Source organism: Elephantulus edwardii, unplaced genomic scaffold (genome assembly GCF_000299155.1).
Source record: "Elephantulus edwardii isolate Elephantulus edwardi_28Jun2011 unplaced genomic scaffold, EleEdw1.0 scaffold00130, whole genome shotgun sequence".
NCBI classification, from domain to species: Eukaryota; Metazoa; Chordata; class Mammalia; order Macroscelidea; family Macroscelididae; genus Elephantulus; species Elephantulus edwardii.
The window spans coordinates 7,108,821-7,136,502 of NW_006399880.1; the positions used below are offsets into that span (position 1 = coordinate 7,108,821).

The 27,682-nt window shown below is 36.5% G+C and overlaps 1 protein-coding gene across 1 annotated transcript in view; it reads right to left on the reverse strand.

Annotated features, from left to right (window-relative positions):
• SPINK5 (serine peptidase inhibitor, Kazal type 5) overlaps positions 1-27,682 on the reverse strand; it is a 109,408-nt gene that overhangs the window by 54,846 nt on the left and 26,880 nt on the right. Inside the window, exons 6-15 of the mRNA XM_006893755.1 lie at positions 25,562-25,628; positions 19,971-20,098; positions 19,751-19,838; positions 14,435-14,562; positions 13,192-13,273; positions 8,512-8,639; positions 7,709-7,784; positions 7,229-7,356; positions 3,903-3,945; positions 1,430-1,557 (exon numbers count right to left, since the gene is read on the reverse strand). Coding sequence (XP_006893817.1) covers positions 1,430-1,557; positions 3,903-3,945; positions 7,229-7,356; positions 7,709-7,784; positions 8,512-8,639; positions 13,192-13,273; positions 14,435-14,562; positions 19,751-19,838; positions 19,971-20,098; positions 25,562-25,628 — 996 coding nt within the window. The remainder of the gene's footprint in view (positions 1-1,429; positions 1,558-3,902; positions 3,946-7,228; positions 7,357-7,708; positions 7,785-8,511; positions 8,640-13,191; positions 13,274-14,434; positions 14,563-19,750; positions 19,839-19,970; positions 20,099-25,561; positions 25,629-27,682) is intronic.

A 27,682-nucleotide genomic window follows, 5' to 3' on the forward strand; every position in this document is an offset into this window, starting at 1 on the left:
TGCTATGAGTTGCCTACGACTTGACAGCACTTAACAACAACATCATATTCCATGCAGAAGTGGCATCCACTTCCTAAACAACATGTTTCTGGAATTTCTATAAACTTTGAGAAACGACGATAGTTATAGCAAGGCTTTAAGTCTTTGTTCATAGGTTTGCTATATGTTGTGTTCAACTCAACGGCAATCAAAAACAACATACACTCACGTTACACACACACACACACACACACACACAGATTCAGGCTTTAGCACAAATTACTCAACCACAGACTAATATTTTTTTACTGAATAATACAGATATTCAGTTAATCTCCTTTGAAAAGAATAAAATTACCATGCTTTATTAGGGGAAGAAATAGGCATGCAGGCCTTAGGTGACTTTTTCTCCCCTTGTTTTTGCTGTGTACTTTCAAGTTGGAGCTGACTCTTTGGTGGATTTTCAGCACTGGAGGAGATTGCCAATCTTTCTCCAGATGAGCGGCTGGTGGATTCCAACAGGGTGCCTTTGAGATTGCAGTGCAGCTACTTACTGCTAGGCCCCTTAACCCCTCTTCCTGCGCCCACCCTACCCACCCCTTCCATTTTAGTGCTTAGATCAATGGCCTAAAATACACTACAATTGTTTTGCTATGTTTAATTGAAGAATTTTGTCCTATCTTACCTACAATATCAGTGTTAAAAGTATATTAAATGGTGTTATGAACCCATATTTATAATACATCATACTCAGTAAAATTATATATAATAAAAATACTAAATCTTATCTTTTCTTTTTCTCCCCCTACCTTGTTGTGTACTGTCAATTTTAACCTGACTGGCATAGGAGGAGTTTGCCCCTCGTTCTCCAGTGGAGCATCCGGTAGATTAGAACTGTACATCTTCAGGATTGCAGTGTAGCTTCTTGACACTACGTGACCAGAGCTCCCTAAAAATACTAAATTGTAATTTAATGGATTTAAAGTTCAAGGTGAGATATAAGTTTGGAGGCAGTTGTTAGTCAGTCTGGAATGAGTTAAATTTTTGAGGTAGATGATATTGAGCCTACCATCCTAGTATTCTTTTTTAAATTTATTGTTGACATTTTATTCGTGTGTGTGTGTGTGTGTGTGTGTGTGTGTGTGTGTGTACCATCAAATCTGATCTGACTGGTACAGGAGGAGATTGACCCTCCTTCCCCAGCAGAGTATCTGGTGGATTTGAACCACGTACCTCTGGGATTGTAGTGCTGCTTCTTGCCACTAGGGCACCAGACCTCCCTTCCCATAATAGCTTTCTCATCATCTAGAAAATCCACTGGAGGGTTACGAGATGGCACACAACAACAACAACAACAAGTATATATGAGTTGATTTTAATGCATTTATGAAGAATGTGAGACTAAAGAATGACATATAATATAGAAATTTAATGGGGGGGAGATACTTACAACATGCTAGCACACATGGAGCACTTGTTTCCATGCATCTTGCCATCTGGGCCAATGACTGGATCATTCTCCCTAGTACATATGAGCATTCCATTTCTCACTTGATCCTTATATTCACTGCAGAGATCCTTGAAAATAAAGACAATATTTGCTCAAGACAATTATCTTTTCTGCATCTTTTCCCCTATTACAAGAAGAGTAAGAAGAAAAATGTTGTTATGTGCCATTGAGTTGGCCATGACTCACAGTGACCCTATATACAATCATTCTGAACCTTGTCCTATCCTGAGCCAGTCTCACTGTCTCTGACACATCTACCTGCATAACTGCAGTTGCCATGTCAATCTATCTCATCCTGGATCTTGCTCTCCTGCACTGTCTCTACCCTTCTAAGCATGATGCCCTTCCCCAAAGACTGGTCCCTCCTGGCAGCATGCGTAAAGTATGTGAGCAGAGCTTCAAAATCCTTGCTTCCAAGGAACTGTTTGGCTTCACCCTATCCAGGAGAGACAAACCTGTTGGTTTTCTTGGTGGTCCATAGTACATTCAATATTCTTCTCCAGCACCACAACTCAAAGGTATCAATTTTTCTTTTGTCTTCTTTGGTCTTGGTCCTGTTCTCTGATGCATCATAGGTAATTATGAAGACCATGGCCTAGACCAGGCACACCTTTTGGGATCTAGACTAACATTGTTGCTCTTTAACACTCTGGAGAGGTCCCTTACAGCAGATTTTCCTAATATAATTAGTCTTTTTATTTTCTGACTGCTGATGCCAAGATTATTGATTGTGAAACCAAACAAGCTGAACTCATTAACAATCTCAATCTCTTCTCCACCTATAGTCATGCTGTTAATTGGCCCAGTGGCGAGAATCTTTGTTTTCTTGATATTGATATTCAATCCACATTGCAGACTACAGTTCTTGACCCTCTGCAGCAAATGCTTCAGGCTAACTTCAGTTTCAGCAAGCAAGGTTGTGTCATGTGCATAACACAGATTGTCAATGAGTCTTCCTCCAATCCTGATGCCACATTTGTTCACATAAAGTCCAACCTCCCAAATGATCTGTTTTGCATATAGATTGAAAAGATATAGAGAAAGGACTCATCCCTTAACACACGTTTTCCTGATTTTTAACTATGAAGTGTTTCTTTGCTTCCTTGCTCTGTTCTGACAGCTACCACCTGGTCCAAGCATAGGTTTCACATGAGAAAATAAACACATGCCCTCCACTCCACAATATCTAACAACAACATAACAATTACACGTAGTCTTTTTTTTTAAAGTCTATGTGAGAATAACCAGAGTGAGGTGGGAGTGTGTGGGTCAAATCCAAGGATGGAGGAAGCTAGCTTTGAACCATAATAGTAGCAATAAAGTGAAATAGACTAATGTCTAAGAACCATTTGAAGAACCTGAAAGAAATTGGCAACTGACTACATATGGTGACTGAAACACATTTTCAGTTCTAATTACCAATAAAATATGGTAGTATAGTCAAGTAGTGTAGTCATTGAGAAAGTGAGTTAATTTAAAGGTAAACATTTTTAACTGTGTTAACTTTTCCCAAATATTGATCTTTGTATTTTTGGCAGTTGTCATTGGAAAATACAATAGAGAAAAACCTGTAAACTTTAACTGAAAACCCAATATAATTTTATTTTAAAAAGTAAAGAATTTGTATACGGCAATTAAAAAAATACAGTATTTACACACTATTTAGAATAACTAGAAAAGCATGAAGTTAAAAAACTGAAAAGTCAGAGGACTTTTCTATTTATTGGGCATAAGAAAACTAGTGTTACTTCTATAGCTAGGTAGTGGCAAAGATCCAGTGTGATAATAGACATTTTGTTTTGTTTAAATTGAGCTAACAGGAATAATAGGACTCTTGTACTTTCTCTTTGAAATAGTAGAAATATCAATGGTATAAATTGAATTTATAAAATTACCCACATTCATCTGAATGATCTTTGAGAAAATACAAAAATGTAAGAAAAATTTAACTATGGGGCATATAGAATTCAAAATTCACACTTAAACTCATAGCCATGATCCAGAACCAATTCATAACTTCCCCTCCAGCAGGTTGTGGAGGCTGTAAACCGCACAGGAGAAGACTCTACCCACCCCTCCCCTGCGGAGCTGCTGGTGAAGTCCAGCTGCAGGAAAGGGACCATCGTTGGGTTGGCAGGGACTGCTCCCTAAGGACGATGCCACCAGAGCTCCATTAAATCAATGTCAATATGTGAATAATAATTACGTAAACTTGATATTTTTGAATAATAATTACGCACACTTGATATTTTTGAAGCTTATCACTGTGGTAGTTTTTCAGAGTAAACGTTTTATTTTTTTATTTCAAGCATGAAAAATGAGCAGGAAAGAACTTATGAAAATGAGATACAGAGAACGCTTTTGTAGAAAAAATAATGTCAGGTCCTAACATGACCATTTCTGGAAAATTTACCTTTGCAGCTTCTCGTTTTGCCTTCGCTCTTGCTTGTTGTTGACTATAGGGATGGAGGAGGAGAGGACAAGAGAGAATACATTTTAATGGAGCAGATCTTTAACACTCACTCGGCGATCATTTATTTCTTTGACCATTCTCAAACACCTTCAAAGATCCACACGTTGTTGTTTGTCATTTTACTGGGTAATGAGATAGAATGAAATTTTCACTTTGGGAGAACAATATGTAAATTTCTCAGTTAATAAGTGAGCCTATTTAATGTCTTAGTATCTTTATTGAATAATATTTTATTTGCTGATTTTTTACATCTACAATAATAAATCTTTATAAAATGATTTTACTTGACTTGTAATTACAACTTGATTTGTATGGCATGGTAGATCAGAAGAAAGACCCTGGGTCAGAGTAAACAAGGAGCCCAGGCAGGTTCCTGAACCTTTCTGTGCCTTGGTTTCACCATTTTAAATAAAGGTTGAGGGAAGGAACAAATAATGAGTATATGTATCACAAGATTATTATGAACTCATTTAAGAATGAATTGATGGATGTAGCCATTTAGAATAGATATGATATGAGCCCAGAATAAAGTGATATAAGTAGTGTAAGTAAATGATATCACCACATTTCTGTTAGCTCAAGGTGTTAGATGTTTAGCTGTGAACTAAAAGATCTGCAGTTAAAGTTTGCAAGCCTGCTGCGTGGGAGAAAGATACACAATATTCTCCCATAAAGACTCACAGCCTCAGAAACCCAGTAGAGAGTCAACATGAGTTGGCATCGACTGAGCAGTGTAGGGTGTTTGGATTTGGTTTGCATCATCATCATTGAAAAGAAACTCTTCAATAATAAGCACATGATAGAAATGAAATGAGTGTGATAGTTCTCACTAGCAGTCTTGCAAATACAGTTTAGTGTACTAGGTATATAACATAAAACAATAAAACTAAAAGATTAATCACGCTGTTATAAAAAGCCTTGATAATCTGGCTAATCAATTTAAAATTTTTTTTAAAGGTGGGAAGACAGTCTTGCCCTTTGATCTTGTTGATTACAAAGAATAAGAACATAAGGAAAAAAGAATAAGGAAGAGAAACACATTGTCCTAGAGAATATATTCAGGATTCTTCTATAACCTCATGTGTAAGTATATGTAACTTTATGAGTCTTCTCTCTTTGGAAAGGGTTGTTGTTGTTGTTGTTGTTGTTGTTATGTGCCGTCGAGTTGCTTGTGACTCATAGCGACCCTATGTACAACAGCCCTAAACCCTGCTCTATCCTGTGCCAATCGCACTGCCTCTGACACATCCATCCCAATTACCCCAGACACTGAATCAATCCACCTCATAGAGGGTCTTCCCCTCCTGTGCTGTCCCTCCACCCTACCAAGCGCGATGTCCCTCTCCAAGGACTTGTCCCTCCTTACAACTTCTCCAAAGTATGTCAGGCGAAGCCCCAGACTGGACCAGTTGGAGAGGGTAGATTCTAATAAAAGGACATTATCACCTGATAGTAGCTCAATTAAATGTGAGACAACAAAATATCATTTCTTTTTAGTAACAAAATTTTATATTAACAGAAGAATCTCACTAAAATAACTCTCAAAACGTAAAACTCAGCGAGCTCTGGTGGCCTGGCAAGAAGCTGCACTGCAATCCCAGAGGTATGTGGTTCAAATCCAACAGGTGCTCTGCTAGAGAAGGAGGAGCAATCTCCTCCTGTACCAGTCAGATAGGATTTGATGGTACACACAAAAATAATAAAATAAAATAAAATTAAAAAAACCCAAAACATAAAACTTAAATACATACATACATATATTTGTAGTATACATTGTATGTTGTTATGTACAACATACAATATATGCGCATAAAATCACCCTCTGTGTGTGTGTGTGTGTGTGTATGTAAATGTGTGTGTGTGTGTGTGTATATATATGTGTGTGTGTATATATATATATAGTTGTTTTGTGTGCCATCAAATTGAAACCTGATTGCTGACCCTCCAGTGAATTTTCTAATCTGGTAAATTGGATGGGTCCATTAATCATCCATTCAGCATAAACTTGCCAAGCAGCTGGTGGGTTTTAACCACACGCCTTAGGGTTGGCAGTGCAGCTTCTTATCAGTAGGCAATATATATGTTTATATAATATTGCCGTTGTTGTTATTGTTAACTCATTTAAACTTTTTCATAAGTCTACGTAAATACTGATCCAAGAAGCCGTTTGGTTCTGCTCTAGGACAGTATCAGAGGAGCAGCAAAACTGACCACTAGGTGGCAGAATTGCTTTCCGTGACTGAAAGATTCATTCCCAAAATTCAAAACCTTGATGTCCGCTTCCAATTCACAGTGATGTAAAATGAATACGGAGAGAAAAAAAGGGAAAAACCCCCATAACAAAACCCAACCCTACTTGAATTCACAAATGCCTTTATAAATTATAAGTATGACATTTTATCTTGTGCCACATTTCTATTTATTCCCAAGTATCATCTCTGGGCTTTGGCATTTTATATCTATAATTTATGGTAGCACAGAATCTATTTTGTATGGTTATTGTTCATATTTAAAGAGGATAAAATTTTTAATATGCGCAAATATATTGTACGCATTTAGTGAAAACTTTGGCTAATCCAATTGTTTCGCATCCCCTACAAATGGACATATAATTTTACAAAAAAAAAGCAACATTACTGAAGCCAACTCTCTTTTTCCTATTAAGAAGTTTATCTTCGTATTCAGCCCAAGTCTGTCTGCCTTTGTTTCTCAATCATTAGATTCTAATCTTTGAAGTCCCTTAGATGATTAGGAACAAAGACTGAACTGGAAACAATTCCTTCAATTTTGCTACACATAGTAGTAATGTTTTATATATAAGTCTTCAGTAATATTATATATATAATTCTCCTTTCATGCAATTAAACTGCCTCTGAAAACTCACTGTAGGGTCAGCTATGGGTCAGTTCTGACTCAATGATACAACAACAATTTAATAATTAAAATTCTAATCCTTGAGAAATGAAAAGTGTTTGATGTGATTATCATGCAATAGTCTATGGAAAAACTCTGTGCCCTTTTATAGATGTATAAGAAAAAGTATTCTATATATTTTTTAAAAAATATTACAGCAATTATCAATTGAAATCTCTACAATTGCTATTTGGAGTTTGTTGATCTTTGGGTCTTTTTAAAATTTATTTTGTTTATATGTGATAGAACTGAATTGAAAAGAGAAATGCTATATTCATTATTGTCCAGGAACTTCTCATGGCAATGCCCTCTGCCCGCTCCCTCCGATTTTCTGTGGCTGCAGGTCTACTTACAAGAGGGCGTCACACATGGAGCAGGTGTTCCCATGCATCTTCCCATCTGGGCCCTGGACGGGGTCATTCTCTCTAGTGCACAGCAGTCGTCCGTTCAGCATAAACTTGCGATATTCACCACACAATTCCTGTGAAATTGAGCAAGTTAGTTGGAAATATTGAATGTAGATTGGAACAGATTGCAAAAACTAGAGAAAGAGAGTTTTGCTTTGCTCTTTTTTTCCTAAGTAGCATCCAGCCGTTACCTCCTTTTTTAATGATTCTTAACTTTGGAGATGTGTTCTTTGTACTGGTTTTTAGTACCTGATAAAAGCTATACACCTAAACCTAGAATAGTCAGAATATGCAGTGTGAATGTATACATCCAAAACATAGCAACTGCATAAATATATTCCTTCAGGAACATTATTGGGTCCCAATGTGCCGCCCAGGGATTTCCAGGCACATATGCACTTAACATGTTCAGTAACAGTCACTCGCCTCAAAAGAAGCTGGATTTGCAAAATTTCTTTTATTTCTTGATTCACTTTCCTTCTTTTTCTTTTCTTCTGCTTGGCTAAAAGAGAGTGATTTAGAAAAGGCTATAAGCAAGAATCACAGAAGTTCTATACCTCAAATACTATTTCATAATTAAAGTTAATATTTATTAAACTCATAGTGCATGCCTAGACTTGAGTTCATACTATTCACTCCTCACAGCTGCATAGAGCAAAAAACATTTGTTCTATCTCCATTTTAGAGATTGGAAAAAAATTATTGCTGAAAAGCATATAAGTTATATGGTTTAAAAGGGCTAAACAAAGACTCAAAATTTAATCCGGAGGTATTTTTTTCTGTTACCAATGCTGCTACAGTTTCTCTGATGACTATGTCTTTGCTTTAAATATATCATCGGACTGTTTATTAACAACATCTTTGACATTCATGTAAGTTATTCTAGCCTTGATACCTTCAAATTATACAAAGTTCTTCCTAGTAGTGTGTATGAACCTATTTTCCTTAGTGTTTACCTATTGGTCTAACTTTTATCCATGGAAAAAACCTAGAATGTCTTGTTTAAAAATGAAAGCTACTTGAATATTTTAAGACTAGCTTTCTCCTTGTCTAAGTGTGTCCAAATCCTAACAGTCTTCAAAGGATATGATTTTCTATATTTCTTGTAAGCTTCCTCTAATTATTTTTATTTCATTTCCCTGTTGGAATAGTTCTCTCATAATGAAATGCAGAAAGTAAGTTGAAGACAATAACCATTCCCGTTTTCCTGAAACTGCAGCACAACTTACAAGAAAGCCTCACACATGGAGCAGGTGTTGCCATGCAATTTCCCATCAGGGCCTTGGATGGGGTCATTCTCTCTGGTGCAAAGGAATTTCCCATCCCTCATAGAGTTACGGTATTCACTGCACAGTTCCTACCAAGATAGAGAAAGAAAATTGGACAAAACCATCATTTTCATTCAAATTAGAATTTTGAAATATCTAAATTATAAGATCAAATATCACAACTTTAGTATGCCTTTAGCATGGATTACACTTCAATGTTGAGAAAAAAAAATTCCTCACAGTTGAACCAACAAGAAACAACATGATAAATGGGGGAAATACTGAGGATGTCAAGGTTTTCATTCTGCTTAAATGCACAAAAAACAGTCCGGAAGCCACAGCCAAGAAGTAAAGTGATAGTACATCGGGCAAATCAGCTGTGAAGTAGCTCTTCAAAGTGCAAGATTTCAATAGAGACAAAATGGATTAAGTACAAACAAGTAGGTAGAAGAAAAAAAATCTGTAAATGCAGAGACTGAAATCAGAGGTTTCTAGAGAGGCTTCTGGAGAGTGAGACTGTGAAAAGCAAGTTGAATTTTTCTATGTGAAAAATGGATTCAGAAATAAGCTGAGTAGATTGTCAATAGAGATGGAGAAACATACGTAGATAACAAAATAGGAAATAGCAAAATCCAAATTTCTAAATAGAAGTTAAAGAGCGAAATAAGGAAAGAAAGAAGCACTATAAAACATCCATCTTGCATTTAATTGATGGAGATTTATGGATGTTTTAAGTACAGTAATACTGTTATTTGATTTCTTTTTTCAAGAGGGTGACATGAAAAATAAAGCATAGTGCTCGCTTCGGCAGCACATATACTAAAATTGGAACGATACAGAGAAGATTAGCATGGCCCCTGCGCAAGGATGACACGCAAATTCGTGAAAAATAAAGCATAAACTCGAGTGAAATTTGGGACACTCAAGCTATGAAACATAGATAATGCCAGTTGATGGAAATTTATATCACAATATTAAAGAGATAAAATTCTTCCCCTGTGTACTCAAAATATTTTTATACCCAATTCATATGAGAAATTTAAAAAATACTCATCTTGAAAATTCACATACAGAATTTCTCCCAAAATGGTTAGCAAAATCTAGCAAGTCTTCCTTGTTAATGACAGTATATATTATATCTTTTTCCCCTCCAATTTAAATTTTTTATGCCATTCTAGTAATTTTTTTTCAAACTTTAATGAAAGTTTACAGAGACTTTGGATTTTCATTCATACATTGTTGCACACTTTCCTCCCTACCTACCCGTCCCCCGAGCTTGCTTTTCTTTTTGAAAAAAAAAAATTCTTTCATTGTTTCCTTTCCTCTAAGTCCACTTTACTATACAGCTCTTATTCTGGACTCTTGTGAAAATAATACCTAGTCATATATTCCTTTTAAAGAGAGAGTTCTCTCTCTCATCTGTTTCAGTGTGGTATACATTATTTATCCCCTCTTTTCTTAAGTTACCCCAAACCCCAATGTCAGTCCTGTTTTACAACAGTGGCACTAAGCACTATTGTCCTTTTGTGACTGAGATATTTCGCTCAGCAAAATGTTCTCCAGAGTCATCCATTTAGTATAATATTTCAGGAGTTCCTTGTTTTTCAATGCAACATAGTATTATTCCATTGTGTGAATATACCACAGTTTCGCTATCCATTCGTTTGTTGATGGGCACTTGGGTTCTTTCCAACTCTGCTATTGTGAACAAAGCAGCAACAAACACAGGTGTGCAGATATCTGCTTGGGTGGCAGTTATGGTTTCTTTAGGGTCTATTCCCAGTAGTGGAATTTTGGGTTGAATGGTATTTCTATTTGCAAAGCTTTTCTTTCATGAAGTTTATAGTCCTTGGTTTTAGTCCTATGCCCTTGATTCACTTTGAGTTGGTATTTGTGTATTAAGTGAGGTGTGGATCCTGCTTGAGTTTTGAACAGATAGTTTTCTAATTTTGTCAACGCCATTTGTTAAAAATGGTTTCATTTTCCCACTTCACTGATTTCATCTCCTTGTCAAAAATCAGTTGACCATAGGTAGATGGGCTGATTTCTGGGTTCTCAATTCTATTCCTGAAGGGGCAGCAGAAACCCGATTTTTTTTCTATAAACCCCCATTAGCGCTGGAGGCAGAAGCGGGCCATAAAAATTCTTGGCTTAGGGCAAACACGAGTGCCACGGGTAAAGCCCAGTCTGTCCTTGAAAAAGTAAGGAATTAACTAAGTGTCTACGTGACACAAAAAGAGTAAAGGCGGGCAAAGTAACCAGCCCATCCAAAGCCGACCAAATGACTGACTCCCTGGACCGCCTATCTCTTTGCCCTAGCAGGGCACCCAAGAAAAAGCTATAAAAACAAGTGGGAGGGAAAACTCGGGGCTTTTTCCCTTCACCACCTTTCTCAGGAAGGTAAAAAAGCCTCCACGCGTGGAAAAAATTAAACAATAAACGCTCTTGAAATTTCGGACGTGTTTCTGGATTTCTTTGAGGGGCATTTCGTGGGCACAACAATTCCATTGATCTATGTGTCTGTTCTGACCACCCCTGCAGTGCAATAGGATTTGAATTCAGGGAATGAGATGCCTTCTACGTTGTTTCTCTTTTTAAGGAGTACTTTGCTTATTTGGGGCCTCTTTCCATTCCAAATGAAACTGGAGATTACCTTTTCCATCTCATTGAAGAATGGGATTGGTATTTGTATTGGGATTACATAGAACGTGTAAATTGTCTTTGGTAGTATTGTCTTTTTTACAATATTGAGTCTTCCTATCCATGAGCAAGGTATATTCTTCCATTTCTCCAGATCTGCTTTTTCTTAGGGCTGTTGTACATAGGGTCACTGTGAGTCACAAACGACTTGACGGCGCATAACAACAACAACAACAACAACAATGTTTTATCATTTTCTTTGAATAGATCCTTTGTGTTTCTGGTTAGATTTACTTGTAAGTATTTACTCTTGTAGTTAGCTATTGTGAAGTCTCTTCCCAAAGTGAAGTGACCTAGACAATACTGAGTTAGTCATTATGTAATTTGGCATATTCTGTACACTGATTCTCTCATGTCTTTCCTAAAACATATTGAGTGTTCTGTATAATTGATTCTGTTTCAGAGAAGGTAATGACCCAATGTGGGCCTGGCCTGATTCCAGATCTCCTGGACACTAAATTGTTGCCAGTATATTTTACTGTAAACTAAAGACTCATCGAATTATTTCCTCAACTGGCATTACTCTTTCAGAGTCCTGGAATGTACCTCTTTATTGAGACAGACTTTCAGAATTGTAATTGAGCTCATGTTTTATAACTTGGACATTTGGGAGCTTTTTCCTCTTCTAGTTTGTGATAAAGCTTTATAATCCCATCATGTTTGACAATTTGTAATGTACATTCTCTTTATCTCTTAGTTCTTCCCAACAGCCATTGGAAGGTGTTAGAGGAGTCCCTGTTCAGTCTGGCCTCTGATCTTCCTGCCCAAGTTAGACAAAGATACCTGGTACCAAAATCCAGATCTAACTGGCTTGGGCCTATGCCAGTTTAGTTTCTCTATTTGTAATCTTGCCCCTTTGCAGGGAGGGGCAACATTTGTTAAACAGCATAACAGAATTATGAGAAAAGGCAGGCACAGGTGGCTTAATTGCCCTCTTCATGACAGGATAAGTTCACTATTATTTGAACATATGGTATACTTGTAAAACTTAACATCCTGTGTTTCCAGCCTACAAAACTGGTCTAACCATCTAATTAGCATTTGTTTGGTCCTCCTGACCCGGTTGTAATTTCTCTACAGTCATGCAGAGTACCTCAGGCTGTCTGTTTACCTGGAAGGGAAATGCATCATTCATTGAAGTAGCACTTATCTTTTCTCAGTAAACTGTTGCCAAGTTGTGTGTTAACTAGAAACTGTATGCAAGAATCCTAAAGTTGTATTTTTCTCAGTCATATGTGAATCAGACCTTAAACAGCCTGTTTACCAGGAGGGCAATACATCTTTCCTGACTTACCACTTACTTTTTGAAACTGTTTTCCTTAGTGACTTATAAACTACATCACAAGTTATCTGTTTACTATTAACAATAGGTAGACTGTTCTTTTGAATGTAAAAATCCTGTGGCTTTGAAATAAAGTAGTAATATGTTAAGAAGAACACCTAACCCAAGTATAAAAACCAGTTACCATGTTCAGACACAGAGACAGTTTTTGAGATGATTCTGTTCTCCTAGTTCAGCAGTAAAATGCTTTGAATACTGCAAACATTCTGTCTTACGAGCCTGTGTTTACTGAAAGAACTTGTGTTTCTTTAAACCCACACTTTTAAGAGCAGAACACAAACCCATTGTCACAATTAGTATAAAGATCTGTTCCTATACAATAAAACAATAAGAAAAATGTGTTTAAGTACCATTATCTTTTGTGTCCAGCCTGTCCCACTATTCAGGTCATCTATTTCAAATTATCTCCTATACAACCGACTTTTCAGTAATAAACAACTTCTTACTTAGCTTTTCAATAATAAACTACATTTTCTTTCCCTGCAATCAACTCCACTTGGTTCCCAGCAACTTCAGACTCCAAAAAGTGTACAATAGGTATTTTTAAAGTATGACAAAATTTAGTGCCAAGTAGGACTAATTGAAAAGATCTCACTCACTGCATATGAGGCTGTCTTTTCAGATTGTCTTTTATTTCTTCTTTCTGCTTCAATCTTTCTCCTTTCCGCAGCTTCTGCTTGGCTGATGAGAGAGGAAAGAAGAGAAACCAATTTTAACTAAACACTCTCATTGTTACTTTGTCCTCCGACTTAAGGATGAACAGATTTGACTCTGTCAGGTCACTGTACTCTTGATAAAAAAGCAACACACATTTCACATCTATTTTTATTCATTCAACTTAAATATATAGGGTATAGACTGTTTTATCTAAAAGATAATTTGTGAGGGGAGCTGAAAAAGATCAGATACTCCATATGAATATGCACAAATTACACATGTATTAATCTCCTCCTTTGCATTTAACTGAATCTAAAAAGTGGCCAGAAGGTCAGCTATGGATTGGTTCTGACTCAATGGTCCACGTCAACAACAATGTACAAATTACATATATAACATGTACACATTATATATGTATTTGTAATTCAAATGAACATAAATTTGCTTTGTAGACTAGGATTCCATTATATTCACAGGCAACTAAAGGTTTTTCAACCAGATGTGATTTTTACATAATATAATAAGCCATAGATTTTAGATATCGTTCAACTACTTAGTCAACCAAATAGATTGAAAGCTGCACTGAATTTTCAAGACAAATGGTCAGTTCTTGCATATTGAGAAATGTCACATATATTTTTTTCTTTACTTTTATAGTTATTTATGAGTGTTTCATAGTGACTTCTGTGTTAAGTACTAACTCTGGACCCTACACTCCACAGAAGGTGAGATGTCTATGCATCCCTAAAGAAGACTTCCATATCAGCAGTTTGTTCATCCCAGTGCTGGAGGGACAGCACGGGAGAGGAAGACACTAGATAAGATAGATGGATTAACACAGAACTTGAGTAATGGGGGTAGGTGTGTTGGAGACAGTGAGACTGGGTCAGGATATGGCAGGGTTCAGAGCTAGTGTACATAGGGCCACAATGAGTTACAGGGGACCTGACGATACATAACAACAACAACAAGAAAGGAAGTGGTAGGAAAAATCTGGTATCTTGGAACAAATAAGTTGATACTTCATTTAACTCTTTACCCACTGTGTTCCATGTAACTTTTATAATCTTTTCATTCTTTTGAGCCAAAGTTTCCTCATCTATAAAGCAAGTTAAGTTGATTAGATTGTCTTGAAAAGCACTTCTCCACCTAAAGTGGTAGAATTCTGGGCCTCATTTTACTCACAAAAAAGCTTGGCACATGGAGCACAAGTTGCCATGCATTTTCCCATCTGGACCACGAATAGGGTCATTTTCTCTGGTACAGAAAAGGACTCCATTTCTTGCATGATCTTGATAGTCACTGCAGAGCTTCTAAAAAATAAAAAAGAAACTGTTTAAAATTCTGTACTCCGTATTTATAAATCTTTAATGTTCTTTCTTAAATTGCAACAGAGAAATTAATGATTTAGGGGGAAAATGGAATGATAAAGGTTGACATGTCTCTTTGTGTACTATTGACTCATTTATGTATTTAATAAATGTGTCAAATTAGAAAGATACAATTAGAAAGAAAAAAGAGTGTTGAAGAGCAATGATGTCAGTCTAGAGACTGAGGTACACTTGATCCAGGCTATGAGCGGCACAATTACTTGCTATGCATCAAAAACCTGGATGATGACTAGGGATGATAGAAGGAAAATTGATGCCTTTGAGTTGTGCTGGTGTAGAGTACTGAATATACCATGCACTATTAAGAGAACAAACAAATTTGTGCTGGAGAGGGTGAAACCAGGCTGCTTCTTTGAGGCAAAGATTCTGAACCTGCATCTGACATACTTCGGGCATATTGTAAGAAGGAAGCAGTCCTGCGAGAGGGACATCATGCTTAGGAGTGTGGAGGGCAGCACAAGAGAGGAAGACTCTTGATGAGTTGGATTTATTCAGTGACTGGGGTAATGGAGGTAAGTGTGTCAGAGACAATAAAGTCTCAGGATAGAGCAGGGTTGAGAGCTGTTGTACATAGTGTCACTGTGAGTTCCAACCAACTAGGTGGCACATAATAACAACAACCAACCAGTCAAATAGAGACGACAAATAATTGAAATATAAAAAGTCAAAAGATAAGCCACAGGTCTGAGTTAACCAATCACAAGCACAAAGAAGAGATTGATTCAGAGAAAGCTCAAAGAAAAGGAATGTCTGAATTGCATTTTTTTAATATGTACTCAAATGTGCAATGTGGCAGAAAAGGCTCTTCAAGAGGAATTATATAGTATGCACCGGCACAGAGATATGAAAGAATATAGTCTTGTGAGATGTCCTGATGTATTCATGACTATAACACCACCATTTCCAATGCCTTTCCATCAATGATGACTCTTAGAGGCCATACATTAGGTGTCAAAAACCTAAGTCAGAAAGGGACAATACTTATCTTCTTCCCAACAAGTAGCTGGTAGATCCAAACCACTAACTTTTATGTTAACAGTACACTAAGCTAGGAGAGGCCTTCCTCCATAAGGATAATGCCTTTGAGATTAGTTAAAGAAAGCAAAATGTGAGAAATTGATAAAAAGGAGATCCTTATGGTAAGTCAAATCCAGTCTACTAAATTTTTTGTTTTTGAAAGGAATTTACATTTTACTCTTAGGTAAAGGGAAATAGATAAATATTTACAGTAGAGAATGACAAAGCATATCTTTGTTTAAGAGTAATTACCTTGCCAGATATGTGGAAGATTTGAATGAATAGAAGGTAAAGTTAGAAGGACTAGGTTCATTGTAGATTCGTCTGTTGTTCATAGGGTCACTATGAGTTGTGCTCAACTCAACACCAACAAAAATAACAACATATAACAAATAATTAAAATTTTAAATTTGATAAGTAAAGGAATTATCTAAAAGATGATGAGAGATCAAATTGAAACGAGGTTGGTGGTCTGGTAGAATAGTCTGTACAGTGTTGTGGTACTAACAAAAGTGAAAGATCAGAAACCTTGAAGTGATAGATTAAAATATTACTGAAAATGAGGTCTAAGCAATAAGCTACAGTTACATGAAAACAAGGACTTAATACAGTGGATTAGTTTATATATATGTATTAAAAAGTGAGGAATAAATAAAGAAAAAATAAATTGCAGTTTAAATGGAGCAAACTTGCTCAAATATGCTGTAGAATGTCTTCAAACATTGAAATTTAATAATAAAATGGGTTCAAGGAAGCAACCTCTGTCTTATAAAAACAATAGGGAGAATGAATTGAATCTAATGAACATGGAAACCATAAGAGGATATAGAATCAAAAGATACTAATACTGCAACACCACAATTATTTCATGTCTAAGATGTTGTAGAGTGTTGCTTAGTCAAATATGACTCACAGCAAACCTATGAACAATCGATCCCAACCTTGCCCCATCTTGTGACACCCTCATCATGTGTGACACATTTGCCATTATTGCTTCAGTCACTATGTCAATTCTTCTGACCTGCCATATTTCCAAGCATGATGTCTCTTTCCAAGAAATTGTGTCTCCTAGCACTATGCTCCATATATGTGAGATGGTTTGCCATCCTTGCCTCCAAGAAAAGTACTGCTGTATGTTTTCCAAAACATATATTTTTTTTGGTTCTTTTGGCAGTTCTTGGGATCCTCAGCACTTGTCTCCAACACCACAGCTCAAAGAAATTTTCTGTCATCTTTATTCTTTGTCCAGCTTTCAGTTGCATAGAATAGCCTCATTGGGTGCACCTTGGCCTTTAAACTGACATCATTGCTCCTCATTAGAACTGTACGGCTGGTCCACAGTGTGCTGCTTTTTGGATTGAAGTAAATTTAAATCATTGACAATTTTATTCATTTCGTCAACTATCATGATGTTTCATTCCGATCCAGTGGTATATTTGCTTTCCCTATGTTGCAAAGTAATCCACATTGAAGGCTATATTTTTGATCTTCTGAAACAAGTGTTTCAAATTCTCCTTATTTTCAGCAAGCAAAGTTGTGACACCTGCAGAACTCAGGTTTTTGATGAGTCTTCCTCCAATACTGATGCCACATTCATCTTCACAGAGTCAAGCTTCTTGAATAATTTGCTTATCACACAGATTAAGAATGGACAAAGGATACAACCCTAATGCCTACTGTTCCTAATGTTTAAACCATGCAGTGTTCTCTTGCTTTGTTTAGACATTTTGTCTAGGTATAGTTTTTTATGCACTTAAATAAGTGTTGTTGGATTTTCATTATTCTTAATGTCAGCCACAGTGTATTATGATCCACACAGTCAAATATTTTTTTTGTTTTTTTAACATATTTCTCTCCTTTTTGTATGTATGTATGTATGTATTATTGTTGTGTACCATGGAATCGGATCTGACCAGCCCAGGAGGAGATCGCCCCTCCTTCTCCAGTGGAGCATCTGGTGGATTCGAACTATGCACTTTAGGAATTCCAGAGCAGCTTCTTGCCAGTGGGCCACCAAAGCTTCCTACAGTCAAATATTTTTGTATTGTAAAGAAAGCATAAATAGATACTCTTTTGACATTCACTGCTTTCAGTCAGGATCTAACTGACAGCAATGATATCCCTGGTACCAGGATTTCTACTAAACCTTCTTTGAACTTCTAGCACTTCCATCGCAATGTACTGTTATAATTGTGGGGTTTTGTATAATCTTGAGTAATATTTTGCTTGCATGTAGTATCATTTGATAATGTCACATTTTATTGGATCACCTTTTCTTGGGAATGAGAACAATATGGATCTCTTCCAGTCAATCAGCCAAATTTCATAACATAGACTGGTAAGCATATCCAGGACTACATCTTTTAATGAAAATATATCAATTGGTATTCCATTCATTCCTTTTTTTTTTTTTTTTTGCAATGCCTTCAGGGCAGCTTGAACTTCTCCCTTCATACATTATTACTATTGGCTCTTGTTTATATGGTACTTAAAGAAATTTTTCAGTGACAACAAATCCTTTTCTAGCAGTGACTATGTGTATTCTTCCCACCTCGTTTAATACTTTCTGGATCATTTTGGATCTTGAGACGCTGATAGCATCTCCAAGTTTTATTTTTTAAATTCTTTAAATTTCAGGAATGCAGAGCAGGTTCTTGCTGTTTTATTCTCCAACTCCAGTTCTTTGTATATTTTGTTATAATACTTTGCTTTCTTTTCTCAAGATGACCTTTGAAATCTGTTCATCTCCGAGCTTGGTATATCTTCTCTTTGTTTCGTCTTCTGGACACTTTAGTGTCATTTTTAGTCCATCTATGGCACCCATATTGTCATTTTCTTTCTCCTTGCCTTTGAAAGTATGTTTTGTTCTCCTCATGGCTATCTTTGATGTCATCTCATAACACATCTGTTCTTCACTCAATTCAGCGTTCAATACCTCAGAACTATTCTGGAAATTACTTTTAAATTCTAATGTCATAGAATCAAGATCTTATTTTGGTTCTTCTGGATTTTTACAATTTTTCTTCAGCTTCAGTTTAAATTTCCATATTCCAATTGGTGGTCTCTTCCACAGTCAGTGCATGGTCTGGTTTTGACAGTGGATATTGAGTTACTCCGGGAATTTTTCCAGTGATGTAGTCGATATGATCCTGTGCAGTCTGTCGGGTGAGGTCTATGTGTGAAGATAACTTTTGTTTTTTTTTTAATAAATCATTGAAGGTACAAATTTCTATCATACAATGTTTTCCTTATCTACATTTTATACATTCCAAAGTTTGAAGTCAGAACTGTGCCGCCAACAAAAATGTGTGCACTTTGAATTCACACTAGTTTCTTCATGCCTTTGAAAACCCACTAGAAGATTCCAACTCGAAGGTGCACAATAACAACAACTTCTGATAGAGAGAGATAGCTAAAACAAATGGCTTATTTTAATTACTGGAGCACACACTGAGGATACTATCTCTAAAAAAGGCAGATTACTAGTTAAGAGATGCTTATATAACAGAATGTGACAAGATTTTAAAAAATAATAAAGATTTTTTTACATTGATAAGCTTTTTAAATAAAAAACTTCTGAAAAATTCCTGTACGTTTGGCAATGAATAAACTTCACACTTAGAATTCCATTAATGTTTGTATTTAATGCCTTCATCAGAGCTCTGGTGACTTAGTGGTAAGGAATTGCACTGCCAGCATAAAGGTGCACACTTCAAATACACCAGATGCTGTGCAGAAGAAAGATGGGCAATCTCCTCCCATGAGATCCTCAGCCTCTGAAAGCCTGCAGGAGGGACAGCTACACTTTGGTTCCAATTCAAGGGCATAAACAATACCAGCACCTTCATTTAGGAGTGTGGAACTCCTAACATGCAGTTTTATTAATGGCCTTCCAATAGAGCTAGAGGTAGTTATGTTATAATCCTTTCTCTAAGAATTTTGATGCAATACATTTAAATTAATTTCCAGAATGTACGTTAGTAATTGTATCAAACAGTTAACCATTACTGAGAGTGCATTCTATACTTGTCTATACACACATACATAGGCAAAACACACTAGTCATAACACAACTGATTAAGCTAATCCTCACCTCAATTTCTCTTTTAACTTTATTTTTTTCTTTTGCATTTCTCAGGTTCTCATCTTCTTTATTTTTCTCTTCTGTAAAACGTCGTTTGCTAGCCATAGAAAAAGAAATGAATGAGCAAGATTCTTCAAAATGGTTATGAAATAATCATCTAAGAGTAGAAGAAAAATAGGTGAACTTTCCTGTTCTGGTAAAATATTTTTAAATCACCACATGTACTCACAAAAACTCTGCACACAGGGCACACTTGTTGCCATGCATCCTGCCATCTGGGCCACGGACCGGGTCACTCTCACGTGTACAATAAAGTCTTCCACCTCTCACTTGGCTCTCATATTCCTTGCAAAAATCCTTGAAGAACAAAAAAAAAAAATTAGCATTTTCTCCTAATATTGAAATTTTGCAATAAATTCATAGTCTTGTAAAAGTTGGTAGAATCTACAATATACTAATGATATTAACAAGCAACAACAAAAATATCAAATTTTTGGTACTGTACCTACTACATGATGTATTTATTAAAAGAAAGTAATCCTAGGAAAGAATGAACCTGGGTAAAATTTTTTAGTTTTCTATGTCTAGATCGCTCTTGTTTCTAAGGGAAAACAAGTAAATACAAAAAAACTTTCATGAGATTCCAATAAAAGTTTAACAAAGTGCAAGAGCCAATATAAAACAAACAAATGTTGTTTGTGAGTCAAAGACAGAATTTGTGAGATAATATATTTTGTACATAGTTAATATGATCAAAACTAGAACAATCTAAACTAATTTACATGGGAAAAGGATTAAGACATGATCCCACTTTATAATACTTTTTTCTGTCCATCTTTTACTATGAATCATTTTTGCTTATGCACATTTCATAAATGAGAATTTCTAGCATCATAATTGAAAATATCAGAAAGGGTGAATAAAATATTTCTTCACTGTACATTTAAGAGATATCCTCATGTTTGATTTTTATTTAGGAAGGATATGACTTCTTAAAAAATCAAGAAAAGCTTGTTCCAGCATTTGTAATATTCTAATTCAGTAATTGCATGTTCTCTCTGTGTTTCGAAAATCTGAGTTCTCTAATGGGAGCTAGTCCTTCCTATGGACTAGCTTCTGATGCTATACCCTTAATCCAAAATCTACACTTCTCTGATGGTGTGAATCTGCCAATGACTTCTTGGAAGAATGAAGGGCAACGGCCCCTCATGTGATTTACAGCCTCAGAAACCAAAGAAGGGTCAGCTATGAGTTGGTTTAACTCAACAGCAATGAGGGAGGGAGAAAGAGAGAATGAGGGCTAAACCAAACAAAAATATAACCTAATCATTCTAGTCATGAGATTGCTATGCCAATAAAAATGTTTTGTGACAGTATGTTGTTGTGTCCTGTCAAGTCAACTCCAACAGCTGACCCTCCAGCAAGTTTTCAGAGACAGCATATTTGAAGAAAGCAGTTGGTGGATTTGAACCACGTGCATTTGGAGTTGCAGTGGGATTACAACTTCTTATCCTAGGCCACCGTCCTTGCTAGACACAATCTTGCTTACTGAAGGTGAGAAGGACTGAAAGTGCTTGCTGCAGAAGACTGAAGACTACAGCCTTCACTATGGATTGTATCTCAATGTCAAGAAAACAAAAATTCTCACCACTGGACCTATAAACAACATAAAGATGGATGGAGAAAAAGATTGAAACTGTCAATGACTTCATCTTACTGAGATCCACAATCAATACACTTGATACCAGTAGTCAGGAGATCAGGAGACATACTGCACTGAGAAAGTCTGCAGTTAGGTATTTTTCCAAATTACTGAGAAGAAATGATGTTAGTTTGAGGACTAAAGTATGCCTGATTCAGGCATTGGTCTTTTCAATCACTTGCTATGCTTTTGAAAGCTGGACAATGAATAAGGATGACAGAAGAAGAGTTGATGCATTTGAAGTGTGATGTTAGAGAAAAGTATTGAATATCCCATGGACTGCCAAAAGAACAAACAGGTATGTCTTGGAGAAGGTGCAGCCATAGTGCTCCTTGGAGGCAAAGACGATAAACTTGCCTCACATACTTTGGGCATGATGTTGCTAGGAGAGGCTATTCATTGAAGAGGGGACATGATGCTTGGGAAGGTGGAAGGACAGTGAAGGAGAAGACCCTCACCAGTGGATTGACACAGTGACTACAGCAATGGACTCCGGTGTGTCAGAAATCATGAGGATGGCACAGAATAGTAAAAGGTTCAAATCTGTTGTTTACAGATAATTTACATAATTGACTTGACAAACCTTAACAAGAAAATTCTAGGCACCACAGCTCCCCGTGATAGTACAGATTACTATAATCCTAACTCCCTTTCAGCTAAGAAAATGAGAACATAAAAATCAATGACTGGGACACAGGATAACTAAAAAATAGACTGGATTCTAGCTTACCAAACAACCATGATAAAGTTCTCTAGAGACTCCAATAAAGCTAATGGAATAAATGACATTTTGGACCTTTTCTGGATTTAGAATTTTCAGATTATTTTATTCATAAATTATAATCCATTAACATACTTTAAAAGAATCCTAATTGTCTCCTAATATATATATTTCTTTTTCTTATTTTTTAATTTTTTTCATATATTTGGAATGGGAACATAGTAAGCACAATATATTACTTATCCATAACTCGAAAATATCATCTATTTATTTTTAACAAATAAGTAATACTTTATGATAAAGATTGTGGCTTAAAGTGAAAGTTGCTAGTCCTATACACTAGTTGCATTTTGATTGGCAGTAAAGTAATACTGGTTTATGTCAATGTATTTTTGGTTATTATAAATTAATTTTAATAAAAGCTTACAAAGATTTAGGGTTTCCAGCCATTCATTGTTATACTTTTCTCCCTACCCACCACCTCCCCCACCCCAATTCACTCTTCTCCTTGAAAAGAAAAAGAAAAACTCTTTAATTTTTATGCAATCCCTCCCCCCAAGTCCACTCCACTATGCAGCCTTCACTCTGGACTTCCATAATGACAAGAGTACCCATTCATATGTTGCTTTTAAACAGTTCTCTCCTTCATATGTTTCAATGAAATATACACCATTCCTCCCCTCCTTTTCTGTCTTTCCTCAACCCTGATGTCAGTACAACAGTGGCCCTATGTAATATTTGTCCTTTTGTGACTGAGATATTTCACTCAGCATAATGTCCTCCAGGGTCATCCATTTTGCATAATATTTCATGAGTTCTTTGTTTTTCAATGCTGCATAGTATTCCATTGTGTGAATATACCAGAGCTTCTCTATGCATTCACCTGTTGATGGCCAGTTTGGTTGCTTCCAGATTTTTGCTATTGCAAACAAAGCAGCAATAAATACGGGTATGCTTATATCTGCTTGGGTGGAAGTTATGGTTTCTTTAGAGTACATTCCCAAAAATGGAATTTTTGGGTCAAATGGTATTTCTATTTGCCACTTTTTGAGAAAGTGTTATACTGCCTTCCGTAGTGGTTGCACCATTTTACACTCCTACCAACAGTGAATAAGGGTTCCAGTTTCTACTCAACCTTGACAGCATTTGTTGTTTTCTGTTCTGTTAAATTTTGCTGTTCTTACTGGAATGAGATGATATCTCATAGGGATTTTGAATATTTCTTCATGTGCTTGTTGGCCATCTGAAGGTCTTCTTGGGTGAAGTGTCTGCTCATATCCTGTGCCCATTTTTCAACTGGGTTATTTACTTTTATCTTGTTGTAGTGCTCGAGTATTTTATAAATTCTAGATATAAGTCCCTTTTCAGACATGTCATTATCAAATATTTTTTCCCAGTCTGTGGCTTCCCTTTTTACTCTGTTGGGGAAGTTTTTGGATATGCATAGGGATTTAATTCTTAGAAGGTTCCATTCATCTATTTTAGCCTTTCCTGGTTGTGTGTGTGTGTGTGTGTGTGTGTGTATTTAAGAGCAGTAGGTGTGCTCCAAACTTCCTGATTGAAACAATCTAGAGACACCTGCTAGTCACTGCACCAGCAGCAAAATTAGTGCTCAGTGACTCTCATACAGCAACAATGATAATTTCAGTTTATACATTGTGATTCATCCAAAGAGTTTCTGAGGAAATATTTTTGTGAGCAACTCACTGACAGCATAATTATGGGGTAGATATTGAGCCATCACTACCAAGCCGTCCTATTGAGCATGTTATTGTTGTTGTGAAGTACCATCATGTTGATTCCAGCTCATGAGGACTCCCTGTATCGGGCTGGAATCTCTCCTCAGAGGATTGCTTGGCTGTGATTTTTATGGAAGTAAGTTTCCTGGTCTTTCTTCTGAAGTGCTACTACTGAGTGGGTCCTAAACACTAATTTTTCGGTTGGCAGAAAAACATCTAGCAGGTTGAGCCACCTTAGCTCCTTCCTATTCAATATAATCTGTTCATTGACCCCACAAACACAATGATCCCAGTCACAGAAGGAAGAGGAAAATAAAGTTAAAATCTGATGAAAGACAAGGGAAGATCGCTCTTTGTGGTTTCAGAGGAATAAAATGTGATTAACCTTGGCTGAATCAAAACTTAAGGTTGTAATTTAACAACCATCACAAGAGCCTTGTCTTTCAAATCCTTCCTGAATATTCAAAAAATATAGACCATATTGAATGTTTTGTGTTCTTATTTCAAACTCTAAACACTGTTCAGAGGGGGATTTGTTTTATTGAATGGCATTACGGGTTGGAAATCCAGTTCTTGGCTATTGAAACTCTGGGCCGTTTTGCTCTCTAAGGAAAACACATGCCGTATTTACTATCCACAAATATTAGCACAAAAGGTTAAAAGATGTGAGGATGGGTCGGGGGCATAATCATAGGGCTGCACAATTTGATGGGTGGAGGGAGGGATTGGTTAAGAAAATGATAAATATCCAGTGTGGAAAACGATGTATAAGGAATTTGTATAAAATAAAAAGTTGTGTTGTGTTGTTTTTTTTTTAAATGACGTGGAATCACAACTCAATAGAAAAAGCAAATTGAGACCATATATCAATCTCTCCCTCTTTTTGTTGCCTGACAAGACAACTGGGGCTTAGAAAGAGGTGGCATGCTAGTTTACACTGGCTAGGAACACCGGAGAACTAAGGCTAAAACTCAGGTACTCTGACTTTCAAGCAAAAGGACAATCATTTACCATACTACCTGATATCACTCTCACTGAAAATCCAAGAGTGAAATCTACTGTTATCACAGAGAATCTGACTCCTGGCAACACTCCATGGAGCACCCAAGGCAAGAGACCACCCATTGTCCCTCCATGGAAAAGTTGGTGAATTCAGACTGTTGCCCTGTCATCAGCTCAACCTGTAAACTCACTGTCACCAGGTGACATAACCTTGAGAATGTAAACCCTCTCCCAGCATCTTTGATTTGCTTTGAAAGCAAGAGAAGGAATTGCATTTTGAACCATAGGGAGAAAATGTTGTTTTAACTATGACTCTCTTGAGTAATATAGTAGAAATAGTGCTCTGGTAATAAGGAATTACTCTGGAACTCAAAGTCATCAGGTTTGAATTCACTAGCTACTCCTAGGGAAAAGGATGAGAGATCTCCTCCATGATTTACAGCCTCTGAAAAGTCACTGGAAAGTCAGCTATGAATTGGTTCCAACTTGATGGCACATAACAACATCACCACAAAACAACAACTCAATTTGAGAAATTTTGAAATGAAGGAACAATAAGAAGAAATCAAACAATTACACTATTATGTTACTTCAAAGGTAGAAGTATGTCAATATTCATGGCCACAAGAACAAAATTAGGTTGGTGAGTCACTTACCTTTTCAGCATTTCGTCGAATTCTGGTTTCACCTTCTCTCTTGGCATTTTCTTCAGCTTCTCTTAAACTATTAAGAAAAATCAACATTTGGTGAGTTTAGGTGTCAATAAGTACTTGTGTATCTATAACTAAAACTTGTTGAAACAGATCAACTTACTTGAGACAAACATTTCCTACTGAGCCAGAGAAGTTGCCAAAGATAAGGAAGGGTGAGAAACTGACTCACTGACAGTCAATTAAAAGCTTTGTTTTGTAAAACTGGATGGGTGTGACACCTTGATTGACAAACAGAAGATTGTCAGGAAAATTCCCTTTAACAGGCAGACCCAAGCTGTTTGAAACAATGCTTTGACAGGGTGAAACCAAGCTGAGCATTTTTCTGTATCCCTACCCACACCCATTAGTACAGCTGTTTATGCCTTGTCAAATATGTTTGCTTGTGAAACATTTGTTTGTGTCTATAGAAAAATATTATTGCTAATAAAAGTTACATTTGAACTGAAATTTCAAGCTCTTTTATATCCATTTTTCTCACTCTCATGGGGACACTTCATTGGGTTCTTAAGGGTATAAATCCCATGTAAGGAGACTACATGATTTTCTCCCTCGGAATGACTCCTGAATTCTAATGTTGGCCTTTCACTTTAGCTCTCATTTGTTTAACATTCCATCACCGGAGCTACAAGTTCATGTCTACAGAGGAACAAACTATGACGTAGGAAAACAAGTACTTTCTTGTTCAGGTAGGGCATGAATTGAAACAGGAAACCACAGAATTAGGGTACCTTTATAGAACAAAATGTGCATGAATGGTTGAATGAAAAACCAATTTGCCTTATAACCTTCCACTTAAATTATAATTAGAAAAAGAAAGAAAATGCATGCCTCCCAGATAAGAAAGTGGAAATAAGGCTTATTTCCTGTCTGGAAACCAGTTAGAATCCCTGTTTTTTGAACCAGTAAAGACTTGCCTTTGAATTCTACTACAAACTGTAATTTAAGTTTTTAATAGTCCAAGCATGTATGAACGTATAATCTGTTAAATGTTTCCTTGACCTGCTTTGACAATTCCAGTGATTAAAATAGAGTGCTCTGAGGCATGCTGGCATGTGAATTTAGAGTCTACAGGCTATTTAGGTGCCAGTACATCAAAGACTCATTGGATCTTACTCACATCCAGGTCCCCAATGCCCAGAACAGCATCAGACATGCACGGAGAAGTTATCGAGTCTGTCTCTTAAATTAATAATGAATTCTATTTCATGGACATATTATTATTTAATATATTATTATTTTAAATTTGACTTTGAATATTTAGCAAAGGTCTCTATATTTTTTCTAAATTTTAAAATTCTTTGACTTATCAACATTGTGCTGCCAACCCCAAACCAGTAGATTTAAATCCATCAGCTGCTCCACCGGAGAAGGGTGGGGAATCACCTTTGGAGCAATTGACAGTCTCTGAAAACTTGCTGGTGTTATCAGGAAAAGACAACTTGGATTCACTGACTTAAAAAACAATAACAAATGTCAGAACCAGTTCATTCACTTGAAGGCTCCCAAGTGCCACAGTTTATATTCAACTAATAATCTAATGGTTAGCAGTCAAACTTACTCAGAAATATCATGGAAGAAAGACTTGGAAATCTATTTTCATTAATATTATAGCCATGAAAAAGCCTAAGGAGAAGTTCTAGTATGCACATTTGAGGTCATCACGAGTTAGAATCTACACAAGAGCAAAAAGCTATTTATCAGCATTATTTAGTGCATGTGTGTGTGTATTAGGGAGCTGTGGTGGCTTCGTGGTAAGAAGCTATGCCACAATCCCCAAAGGCACACAGTTTGAATCCACCAACTGCTCCGCAGGAGAAAGAAGGACAATCTTCTCCCGTGTGATTAACTGCCTCTAAAACTGTGCTGGAGAGTTAGCTGTAGGTTGGTTCTGACTCAAGGGCACACAGCAAAAACAACACACATATACACTAGGTATTTCTTTTCAGAAACATCAGTAGATGTAGACAGTATTAAGAAAAAGAAAAGAGACCACTGCTGAGAGTAAGTTCTATCTCAATTTATGAATCTCAAGGGTATCATCCAAGAAGAATGCAAATGGTCATT